A 12334-nucleotide genomic window follows, 5' to 3' on the forward strand; every position below is an offset into this window, starting at 1 on the left:
AACAAGGGAGACAGCAGGCCTAATCCTCGAGGACATCTTGGTGACCTTCAACACTGTCTCCCACCCTTTCCTGAACCAGAGACTCCACAAGGATGGAGTCTGGGTCCCCAACCTACAATAGATTTGCTCCTCCATCGCAGATTGCTCTCAAGCAGTCAGCCTCACCCCTTCCAGTCGACGCCACTAAACAGATCTTCAGAGTTTCACAGGGCTCCTCCCTGGCTCCTCCCACTTGAATATCTGCATGGCTCTTCTTGCTTCCATCGTATGGTCACATTGCAGCAGCATCGTCTCATACACATAAGACATGCAGCTCATACTCTCCCTCTCAGAGGACACACAACCACACAATCCAACTTCCTCATGTGCATAACCAGCATACCATAATAGATGGAAAGAAGCTGCCTCATGCTCACAGTATCACAGCTTTGGCAAGCACACGTCTCTCTGAAACCCCACTTGGTGGCCCGACACCAAATGCCCGCGCCCACCACAAACAATGCTACCAGGAACTTGGGTATCATAATTGACAGCCAAATATAAATGGCCATTCAAGTCAACACAGTAGCAGCTATGAACTTCCACATGCTCAAGATGAGCAGAAATCCTTCAGAGAGTTCGATCTGTACACCAGCAGTACAGTCACACAAGAACTCAAAAAACAGACTAGACTACAACAACACCTTCTATTAAGGCATCGCCACCCGGCTCACCAACAATGGTACAAACCATGTCTGCCAGACTCATGCTTAACCTCCCTCCAAGGTCATACGTCACCAAGTACTTCAGAGACATCCACTGGCTTCCCATTCAGAAATGCGCCCACGTTCCAAATTCCTCACCTAAAAAAACAATCCACAACGTTGTTCCTACTTACCCCAATGACCACATCCACTTCTAGAGCCCTGGTTGGCACCTCAGATTGGCTGGACGACTCCACGCCTACATCCCCTGCATCAGATGCACAAAAATAGGAGGTTGCGCCTTCTCCCACATGGCCCCTAAGTCCTGGGGTGATTTCCATCTACATCAGGGCTACCACCTCACTCCTTAAATTCTCAAGCAATTTGAATATCTGACTTTTAAACTAGGCACCTTGCAGGCTGTGCAGTTCACTCATTCTCTGGTGCCTTGATACCCTATCAGATGATTAGCTTGCCTTACAACTCCTGATATCATACCATGTCATACCATACCATACCCTACCTGGGAAGGCCGGGTGTTGGAATACTGGCCTACTCTAAATCAGGTGGGGAAAGAGTTTCATACGGTGATTCCTCTCTCCCTAACTCATAAACATGGCATAGGTGTTATTGGAACAATACATGTCAGGAGCAGGACAAGCGACCTGACTTTTACGTTGAGCGAACAGGTTTGTACTGACGTAAAGTCTCCTCTCAAATGAGAAGGCCTCAGCACTGGCCAAATAGAGGCATCATGACTAGTCCAGTGCCAACTGCTGGACAGCAGGGGGAGCTGAGACATTCTGCCTGTCTTTCGCTGTCTTATCATTATCCATGATGTCCTACTCATCAGCAGACACCTAATCAGCCGCAGGTGGTGCAAGTAAGATCGATGGGGCAGTCGACAGATGACTATGAGGCAAAAGAAAATAAAAAAGAAAAGATAACCAGTTACCTTGCACTCGATGCGTGAGGGCAAGGCAAGGGATTATCTTTTCTTTTTTCTTTTATTTTCCCTTGTCGTCTGATGACTCCCGCCCCCCCCCCCCCACCCTGCCCCACCAAACTTACCTGCACCGGCCACGACTGCACCTAATGGACCCTGCTCTTGACTCCTGTGGTGACTTCAGCTTACAGATCCCTTTTAGAGATAGAAACCAGCCTTTAAAGATTATTCAGGTTTGTTGCCTCCCCCCTAGTGATCCTGAACCACTTGTGTTTCTTCTAGTCACCTGTGCTTAATCAGAAAACAAGTATTAGGGGAGCAGCTGAAGAGAGGGCAATCAAGCAGGACAGCCTCAAGACCCTCCTATTTGAAAGAAAACGCGTGACTGTCCAGCGTAGCACTGGCAAAAATAAGATCTATGAGGCTAGCCTGGCAACATCACTTTAATATGCTGTGGGCAGCATGCTGCTTGTGAGTTACACGCTGGGGACTACTGCCATTTGGTCGAATCCTGCAAGAAGGAGGCAAAATTCCAAGACTTCAGTGGCCGAGTGAAGGGACATGTTGGGATGACAAGTTTGGGAAAAACAGGAGCATTAGCATGTGGTTGAAAGGTGGTCCTGTAGATCTCAAGTGGTGAACTATATATCTAGAATATATTGGTTTAAAATGTAATCGAATTTGTGGACTTCTTACTGTAGCTTTCTCGATGCAAGCTTAGTTACTTTCTTTATATTTTTTTTACTTGTTCGAGGAATAAAAAAATGACTACCCTTCTAATTAGATCAAAACTGTTCAATTCTGATAGAGACTGAGGAGATTTACTAAGATTTTACTCCATATTTATGTCACAAAATGTTTTTTTCTAATAAACTTTCCAGTGCTAAACTTGTTTAGTGCTGGAAATAACGTGACAGTAGCGTAAAGCAGTGCTTTGCACTGCTTTGCGTTACTTAGCTCTAAGGGGGCATACCATGGGTGGAGTATGGGCGTTCCCCTGCCACCACCCAGTGTTTTTGATGCTAAACCCTATATACTAAATAAAGTAGACAGTGTTTAGCGTCAGAAAAATGCGCCCTTGTGAAGTAGGCGCAATGAAGGAAAAGTACTTTAATTTCTCCTTCCTATTCTGACTTTGTCCACGTGCTGCACTTTACAGTACACATCCAAAAAGGGAAAAGGGTTGAAATGAAAAATGAAATACCAGTATTTGTATAGCACACAGTTACCTCCGGAGAGGTGTCCCGGGGCTGGGGGCCATCGGGAAGATTAAGTGCGCTATTGCCCAAAGTCATACGGTGCTGTGCTAACCTTCCGCAGGTGATCGAACAGTGAACCTCGTCGTACGGAGTCAGGCACCCTGGCTGCTGTGCCACTGGGCCTCATTCAAATCAGTCTATCGGTCTATGCATAGTATATTGTACTAAAAGGGAATTTTATACCCTTCCAGTACAAAACCTATGCCTGACTCACGGAGACACCCTTGCACTATTGCACAAAGGTGTCTCCGTGGTGAACAGCGGCTGATTTCAGTGCCAGCGCTAAGGAAAGGGGAGGAAAGTGCCATATTTCTGTAAATATGGTGCATTTGCTGCTGCTGCATTGCACTGCATGAATAATGGAAAATCTGCCCCTGAAACTGCCTTTTCTAAAAGAAGTGCAACTTCAGATATGGTGAATGAATGAATGAATGACAGCCACACCTGCTTTGTTTTTAGGTAATCAAATGAAATTACTTACGACAAAACTGTTCATTTCGCCAGGGATAAACTGTTGCACCTGCTCTCTGACAGTCCACAGAGTAAGCCGCAATCACCTGGCAAAAGATGTCCTGCCTGCCTTCATAGAAGCAGTAGTCGTAAACGCAGTCTTGGAAGTATCCCGCCGGATCCACTGTGCTGCGGCAATCACGGAATGGCCCACTAGGGTCTAGGAGAATGCCGCAGTTGTTTCTGTTCTGCTGCTGCTGGGCTGACATGAACATCATATTGGGGCAGTCATCCACAGGTTCTTCTGTGCACCCTGCGATATCTTCCAAATTCCAGCTGTTTCCATAAACAGTGGGACTAGATGCCACACTGTCCACTCTCAAGATCAAATCATTGCTTTTGTCCCTATCAAAATTTCCACAGAGCCCACACACAGCTTTGATGTATATGCTAGGGATGGTCAGGGTGAGGGAGCTCCACCAATCAAAAGTCAGCCGTAGGCCGAAGTCAGTTTCGATCACCGCCTTCCCACCTTGCCTGTACATCTCTATTTTTCCATGGTCCACAGTGTATGGAAGATTGATCAGCAGGCCATTGAGCTGTGGGAAAGAGAGCAACTTAGTCAGCTGTGGAAATCTATGAATGTCAGGTAGTCAGGCAAACATTATGCATCGCGTCAGGGAACAGCATGCATCAATTTGTTTACACTTCTACATTACCCTAACCGCATGGTCTGTAGGCCTCATTTCTCTAAGGGGAATGTCGTTTGTCATCATCATCAACTTTAAAAAATGAAGCTCTTAAAAAATGTAAAAAAAAATAAAAATCAGCAATTAATTAGCAAGATCTAAGAGAAACAATAATCATGAAAACATAAAATACGGTAAATGTAGATCCCTAAATATTCAGGCAGTTCACAATATATATAGAACAAAGAAAAAGCAAAGTGAACAGTACAAAGCTATTGTGCAATCGTAAAGCCTATGTTTGCCAAAATCACACAGTTTCATAACCGTATAACAGCTGTATTATGTACTGAACTCATTTTAGTAACACATCACCAAAGTCCAAGATCGGTTTCTGTAGAAAGCTTTAAAAAGTCACTATTCGGAAGGGATGTTTTGAGAACATCCCAACTAAAGAGTGATATGTTGAGGTATGAATAAATGTTTTGCAACTGAAATCCGGATAGAAAACAGTGAAATTTGACCAACATTTCAAAGGAGGTGGTAACCTATTGTCAAATGGGAAGGGTTCACTTCACCTTTGACTGTAAAAAAAGTTTTTGGAGGAGTACGCCAATACCAACTGTGTCTAAGAAAAAATATTTTTAAATGAAGCCCTATTCCCGTTAAGGAAAACAACTGAAATAAAAAAATAAATTAAAAAAAGGTTGACTTTATTTAAAATGTGATCACATACATGGCGGTCTCATGACCGCAGCAGGCCACCATCTCTGTGATGGTATCCATTTGCAACGAGATGCAATTTGTGACCTACCTCATGGATTTTTAATGAGGTAGGTCAGATTGCGACCCATTGGGTTTTGAAAGGTGCAAACAGACCTATTAGTACACAGGTCAGTTTGCAAAATTCCTTTCCATTCTAAAAAATGTCGGTGCGCAATTTGCAACCACTTTTTTGTGAATGGAAATTTTGCACATCAGGCCCAAAGACTCCGAAGGAATTGAGCAACATCTCAGTGTACAAGGAATGTACCGTATAACAAACTTCATGAATACTCGGCAGAATGTTAGGCTATTTAGAAGTTAAAATATTTTAACATGGGCAAATAAACACAAAGATGCGTGTTCACAAAGTCATTTTGCAGTGCATAACTTAGTACTCCAGCAGTACACTTACATGTTTGTGAATTGTCCAAGAAATGTCTAACTAGTCTACCATGTGTTCCACAGCAGTCTTCTATAAATTGAGTGAACAAATGTCTAACTCCTTTGAGAAAATGTGAAGATAGAGCACTTTCCTTTATATTTGTTTGAATTGTTTATGTATGTCTATACCCTAATATGCCCATTAATATCCCATGTTAGATGCTTTTTATGGCTTTTGCACAAATGTTTGTAAGAGTACGTAAAAGAGTACTTTAGGAGTACTACTTTACATTATCTAAAATGTTTTTATGAATAGGCCCCTTCGTTTCAACAGAGATCTTGACGCATGTACATTTAAAACCCACACATAATCCAGCACCAGTGCATAATGAAATCACTTTATCTCACCGTATGTTCAAATTATTCCATAACAAACAAACACGAAACTAAAGGTCAATAATCTATATGCCACCTCTTCTTCTAAGTGTCATCAAGTTTCCCACCGTCCTCTTTGGGCATGAAGAAAGTAGCCAGAGGATGGATAGATGGCAGTGAAGGACCACAGAGGTTGAGGAAAGGGGATACAGAAGAGCATCTGCATTGCAGAGGCCATGTTGAACTATTAAATGTCATGAAAGATGTCTTTACATCATTTTTCACAGTTTGATATAAGTTGAAAACATGACAATATATCAAGAAACCAGGGTTGTACATTCTGGTCTTGGGAATTAACACTTCTGTTTGTTAAAATAAGCTCTGTGAGGCTGGTGGAACAGTCTTGTTCCGGTGGCGCAATCTACTAATGCTGTTTGTAGCCAGATCTACACATTAGCTTTGGTCATGCCTGACCGTGTAGTTGGTAAAGATATCAGCTATCTCTCATTTGAGAAGGAATGAGCTGAAATCCTCTTGTTCCCTCCTAGAAGCTCTTCTAATTTTGTAAGATTGTAACTGTTTTCTAGCTTCAGACAAATCACAGCTTCGCAAGGAAATTGAAAAATTCACAAAGTTTACTGTGATTTCAGTAATTTTTAAGCACCCTAACTCCCGCCCTCAGGCCGTCCTCCAAAGGATTTTCCTACATCACCATTGAAAATGTATCTCCTGGTGTTTTTTACGTACAATTTGCACACCTGTTCTAGTCTTCTGTAACACTATTACTGCATGTGCAAGCTGCATGTGAATAATGTTTGGGAATGCTTGTGGAAGCCCACAAAGTTCAGGCTTGGCTGATATTCAGCACTTTCCCATGGGCCACTCTCCTATATTATCTATAAGTGGATGGCTCTTAGCATATCCCCAAGGTTCGTCCTCTGACATAAAAAAGAAGGATGGCCTTCATCTCACTAGGGAGCACCTCTCCTCTTGTGCCCCTTCTGGGAATGGATAGAGCTCTGACGCCCAGTCATGTTGCGTGTAATAGGACACTGCTTACAAACTATAACGTTTCGGGCATGCATGGAACCTGCTGATGCTAATCAACCTATGTCAACAGTTAAGAGACTACATTGTCCACACCAGATAATTTCCTTAACGGTATGTGCTGGAGCAGGGCCTGGCATTAGATATCTATTTGGCCCCTGTCCTGTGGAATTCTCTTCCACTCAAACTGCGTCTGGAACCTAGCTACCTCCATTACCGGAGGGGAGTCAAAGCCTGGCTTTTTAATCAGTAGCATCCACAATATTTCTAGTTTAGTTAAACAGATCCAAGGCGCCGGGAAACCCTCAGGGTGGCTGTTGCGCCATACAAATGAAATAAATAAATAAATAAATATCCTCCCAGCACCTTGCCCGGATACTTTTATTAACTCTTTGTGCCGGAGCAGGGCCAGGCCTCAAATATGTTCTGAGACCCTTGCCCAGACACTTTTATTAACCCTTTGTGCGATAGTAGAGCCTAGCTACAGATATGTTTTCAGCACACTTGTTGCTGGTTTACCTGCAATTTTGGGCTTTTTTATTCCGGAAGGTTGTAGACCAACACTGTGTATTCAGCACTGACCTCTCATATGGTGCTGAGCAGTGTGTATCATAGGATGTGATTAATTTATCGACTTTTTGAACTGTGCCATCTACACCTGAATTAAGGATGTAGTATCTCCTTACGATGCATTATATCCACCAAGCAACTGGTCTTTGGATACGGCTGTTTCAACTATTATAAATGACTATCGATGTGATTGAGTTGTCCGAGGTACAGTCATTCACTTTGGTCACAGATATATTGGCCCATCGCTCTGTACGTTATTGCTTTTGCCCTGAAGAAGTCAATCTCTTTGGACGAAATGCGTTGGCTGGTCTACCTTACATGTTGTTTGCTACCTCCGATAAATAAAAGACGACTTGAAGAACAAATTTGGCATACCGTTTATATAATTGTCAATATTTTAATTTTTGGTGCACCAATGACTCTTTATGTGGAATATTTTGGGTCCAGTAGGACCGTACCTTGACAGTGGGTGTTTGGTTTGAGTGCACACAATTTGGGGTACATTCCCCCTTGCTCTATAGTGATATATTGGGGACTACAGGTTAGGTGTGAGGCAGTACAGGTTTTCACTGTCAACATTTGTATAAATATGTTTTCAGCACCTTGTCCTGGGCACAGACATTTATATACACCCTTTGTGCTATAGTAGAGCCTGGCCTCATAGATGAATAATAAACACATGCTGCACAATACAATAAGTGAAGCACCTGGCATAGTGCTGCATTACAAAGTGGCACAAAGCAATGACATATTCACATAGCATAGTATGCATTCACACTAGGCTTGGCATTGTGCCACTTCAGCAAAATGGTATGTGAATAGATGCGGGTATTGAATAGAGCATTTCATTTAGTTGGACTCTTTAACATGGGTCCTAACTTAAAACAATGACAAAGCCAATATTTCTGACGTTGGCTGCCAGCCCTTTGGCAATTCTTGTTTTGTTTTATCATAGTTTTTGCAAAACTTTTTTTGTTCGGACAGCTGCTGGGCCCTCATTAAACTAGACAAAAGCATTGGTTGAAGGCAAAAATGTTACTTTTGTGTCCAGTAAGCACGCACTGCTATAGTACTCGCTGAAGGGAATTACTTTGTATGTTGATGTGCTCCTTGTGGGAGTGCAGCAAGCCGAAACTCTTAGTAAAGTCAGCCAGTGGCTGGAGTGTGCTGACACATTACCCTTTGATGCATGCTGGAGCAGGTGGAAGAAAAATGTGAATGACAGGACCACAGACTAATGGATGAAGTCTGGCTGAAAACCCATATAGCTAACTAAGGCCCAGATGTAGGTAAAATAGATTTACCGATTTTTAATTACCGAATTTTAACGATTCGGTAATTAAAAATCGGTAAATCTAAGGGGTGGATATGTAGGTATTCCAGATGTGCTGGAATACCGATTCTGAAGAATTCGGTATTTACCGATTCGGTAAATACCGAATCGATAATGCCCATTCATTCCTATGGGCTTTGAAGCCCATAGGAATGAATGGGCATTACCGATTCGGTATTTACCGAATCGGTAAATACCGATTTGCACAAGGGTGCAGGGGGTGTCACTTTGACACCCTCTGGCACCCCCAAAACAGGCTCGGGTGCCATGTGGCAGGCATACATGCCCTAAGGCAGGCGCGCAACACCCATTGGGCTGAGCGGGCTTCAGCCCCCCCCGTCGTAATCTCCAGCCCGGGCTGCCAAGGTTCAGATGACAGCACAACATACTTTCCTGATTTACAATGATGTAAAATAAGGAAAGTATGAAAACCGTTTTCCCACTTTCATTTGCATTAAGGCTCCACATTTATTCTCGGATGGTTTAGAATCCGAGATTGTGATTTTAATGACCCCTTCAGAGAGGCCCAGAACCAGCCGGAGGCAGCTATCCTCTGACGGTTTCAGCAACCCTCCCTGCCCCCTACCTTTTGTTCTCTTTCAGAGGGGTGCCACCGAGGTGATTTCCTTGCCTGAAGCAGGAGATTTCACTTAAGCACGTTTGATGTGCTGTGCATCATGGAGTGTGAAGATGTGCACAGCAGGGAGATATGACGCCAGCAGGAATTCCTTTACAAAGGAAAAGCGTCACCTGCACTGGCCATCCCTTTACCCCTGCTGTGCACATCTTCACACTCTCTCAAGTGAGGCCCCGCCTGCCCTGGGCATTTTGGACACAGCTTTTCGAGGAACACCTCAACTGATTTTTTTTCCTTAGGAGCTGTCCTTACTTGTATCCAGCCTGTACTTGGAGCGTTGCTCAAACCGCAGATCTACATGAGGAGGGGAGACGCATTGCAATGGTAAATGTTAGAGGGCTCTGTGAAGAGCACTACACTCGCGTCCTGTGGGTACTGTACGGGCATTCTTTATGCGACCCGCCGCTGTGTGCACAGTACATCCCAGGATTACACGCATTATCAGTTTCCTGACTGGACACAGTGAATAGGGGTGCACGATAGTGCTGCTCATTGCGTCCTATGGCCCCTTCATTGGTTGGAAGGGATTGTTGGGGTGGAGAGGAGCTGTGAATGTGCGTAAGCACGGATATAGCTCCTAGTGGGTTTTGGCACTGGTTTCAGTGCTTGTGCTGGCTATGAAAGCGGCACATTGAGGTAGGGAGAATGGAAGCACCTACAGTTGGTGCCTGGGGTGGGGCTGTCACCAGATGCTGTCAACAGTGGCCCAACTTCTAATAGGAAGGTGCTAGCAGCCGAGGGGAAAGCAACTCTTCAATTTAATGCTTGACTGGTCCGTTCTATGATCAATCCGATTTTATTATTTTTAACAAATCTTGCCACTGAAGGGTGTTACTTGGTTGGAAATAAAATGTTAGGCCCTGGATCCCCACAATGTTTTTATCGATGGATGTAGGTGCTTTGATTTGGTTTCTGCACTCCTGGGTGGGCTGTAGGGTAACATGGTGAAGTGAGAGCAGAGATCCTGCGTTGAGAATTATGGCTGTGAAGTTTTGCAACACCTGGTGTGTCCTCACCTTACACCACAAGTGTGATGGAGGTGGTGGTCAGGGGCGCGTGCTAGGCCTCAGTTCAGCTGTGTGGGCTTGGGGCAGTGATGCCACACATACCTGCCCCCGTGTCTGCTGAGTGGGCCGGACAGTGGTACTATGGATGGGTGTTACTTGCAAGTGATGCTGTTGCGAAGCAGAGGAGCTATGGATGGATGGTACTTGCAAGTGATGCTGTTGCGAAGCAGAGGTACTATGGATGGGTGGTACTTGCAAGTGATGCTGTTGAGAAGCAGAGGTACTATGGATGGGTGGTACTTGCAAGTGATGCTGTTGAGAAGCAGAGGTGCTATGGATGGGTGGTACTTGCAAGTGATGCTGTTGCGAAGCAGAGGTACTATGGATGGGTGGTACTTGCAAGTGATGCTGTTGCGAAGCAGAGGCGCTATGGATGGGTGGTACTTGCAAGTGATGCTGTTGCGAAGCAGAGGTACTATGGATGGGTGGTACTTGCAAGTGATGCTGTTGAGAAGCAGAGGTACTATGGATGGGTGGTACTTGCAAGTGATGCTGTTGAGAAGAAGAGGTGCTATGGATGGATGGTACTTGCAAGTGATGCTGTTGCGAAGCAGAGGTACTATGGATGGGTGGTACTTGCAAGTGATGTTGTTGCGAAGCAGAGGTGCTATGGATGGGTGGGACTTGCAAGTGATGCTGTTGCGAAGCAGAGGCGCTATGGATGGGTGGTACTTGCAAGTGATGCTGTTGCGAAGCAGAGGTACTATGGATGGTTGGTACTTGCAAGTGATGCTGTTGAGAAGCAGAGGTACTATGGATGGGTGGTACTTGCAAGTGATGCTGTTGAGAAGCAGAGGTGCTATGGATGGGTGGTACTTGCAAGTGATGCTGTTGCGAAGCAGAGGTACTATGGATGGGTGGTACTTGCAAGTGATGCTGTTGCGAAGCAGAGGCGCTATGGATGGGTGGTACTTGCAAGTGATGCTGTTGCGAAGCAGAGGTACTATGGATGGGTGGTACTTGCAAGTGATGCTGTTGAGAAGCAGAGGTACTATGGATGGGTGGTACTTGCAAGTGATGCTGTTGAGAAGAAGAGGTGCTATGGATGGATGGTACTTGCAAGTGATGCTGTTGCGAAGCAGAGGTACTATGGATGGGTGGTACTTGCAAGTGATGTTGTTGCGAAGCAGAGGTGCTATGGATGGGTGGGACTTGCAAGTGATGCTGTTGCGAAGCAGAGGCGCTATGGATGGGTGGTACTTGCAAGTGATGCTGTTGCGAAGCAGAGGTACTATGGATGGGTGGTACTTGCAAGTGATGCTGTTGAGAAGCAGAGGTGCTATGGATGGGTGGTACTTGCAAGTGATGCTGTTGCGAAGCAGAGGTACTATGGATGGGTGGTACTTACAAGTGATGTTGTTGCGAAGCAGAGGTGCTATGGATGGGTGGTACTTGCAAGTGATGCTGTTGCGAAGCAGAGGTACTATGGATGGGTGGTACTTCCAAGTAATGCTGTTGCGAAGCAGATCGTAGCCGCATTCTCAGCAAGTGGCCTTGAGGCGGTGGTGGCCCTGGCATGTCCTTGCAAGAGATGTGATGCTGATGTGAAGCAGAACACGCCCCCTTATCTGCAGAGTGGCCCCGGCAAGTGGTGCCACAGGTGGGGTGTCCCTGTCCGGGATGATGTTTGAAGCATATGGGGCCCACTTCTACTACATCCAGTCAAGGAGTAGGATCGGCCTTTTTAAAGAAGTCTGCAGTACTGTAAAAACAGATGATGGCCGAATATGTCTACCATGTCCTAGGTTTGGATTGGGAGTATGTGTATTGTAGACAGGTTTGTAAGTTTATTTGTGTATTTTTAGTTTATTTTCTTGTTTTTCTTCGATTCACCCTCTATCTCAATAAAGACCGATAATACCTGCCAATCTTAAATATTCACTGTGCAGTAATTCAATTGTTACATCATCATAATACACATTTTAAGAACATGAAAATAAATAAAACAAATTTTGTTGTGCGCACTGCATCGCATTTGGCGATGCAGTGCGTGCAATGAAATTCATTTTATTTATTTTTATGTTTACTTACCTGTATTTGGCCGTATTCCATAGTTTTCTACCCCTCACCCTGCCCCACCCCACATCACCGCCCGGCAGCACTCCCACCACCGACCGCTACTGGTTCTTTGTAAG

At 44.7% G+C, this 12334-nt stretch overlaps 1 protein-coding gene across 1 annotated transcript in view; it reads right to left on the minus strand.

Moving 5' to 3' along the window:
- The window catches only part of LOC144769652 (IgGFc-binding protein-like), a 620904-nt gene that overhangs the window by 414390 nt on the left and 194180 nt on the right, over positions 1 to 12334 (minus strand). Inside the window, exon 6 of the mRNA XM_078653827.1 lies at positions 3370 to 3937. Coding sequence (XP_078509953.1) covers positions 3370 to 3937 — 568 coding nt within the window. The remainder of the gene's footprint in view (positions 1 to 3369; positions 3938 to 12334) is intronic.

The sequence above is a fragment of the Lissotriton helveticus genome, chromosome 7 (genome assembly GCF_964261635.1).
Source record: "Lissotriton helveticus chromosome 7, aLisHel1.1, whole genome shotgun sequence".
Lineage (NCBI taxonomy): Eukaryota > Metazoa > Chordata > Amphibia > Caudata > Salamandridae > Lissotriton > Lissotriton helveticus.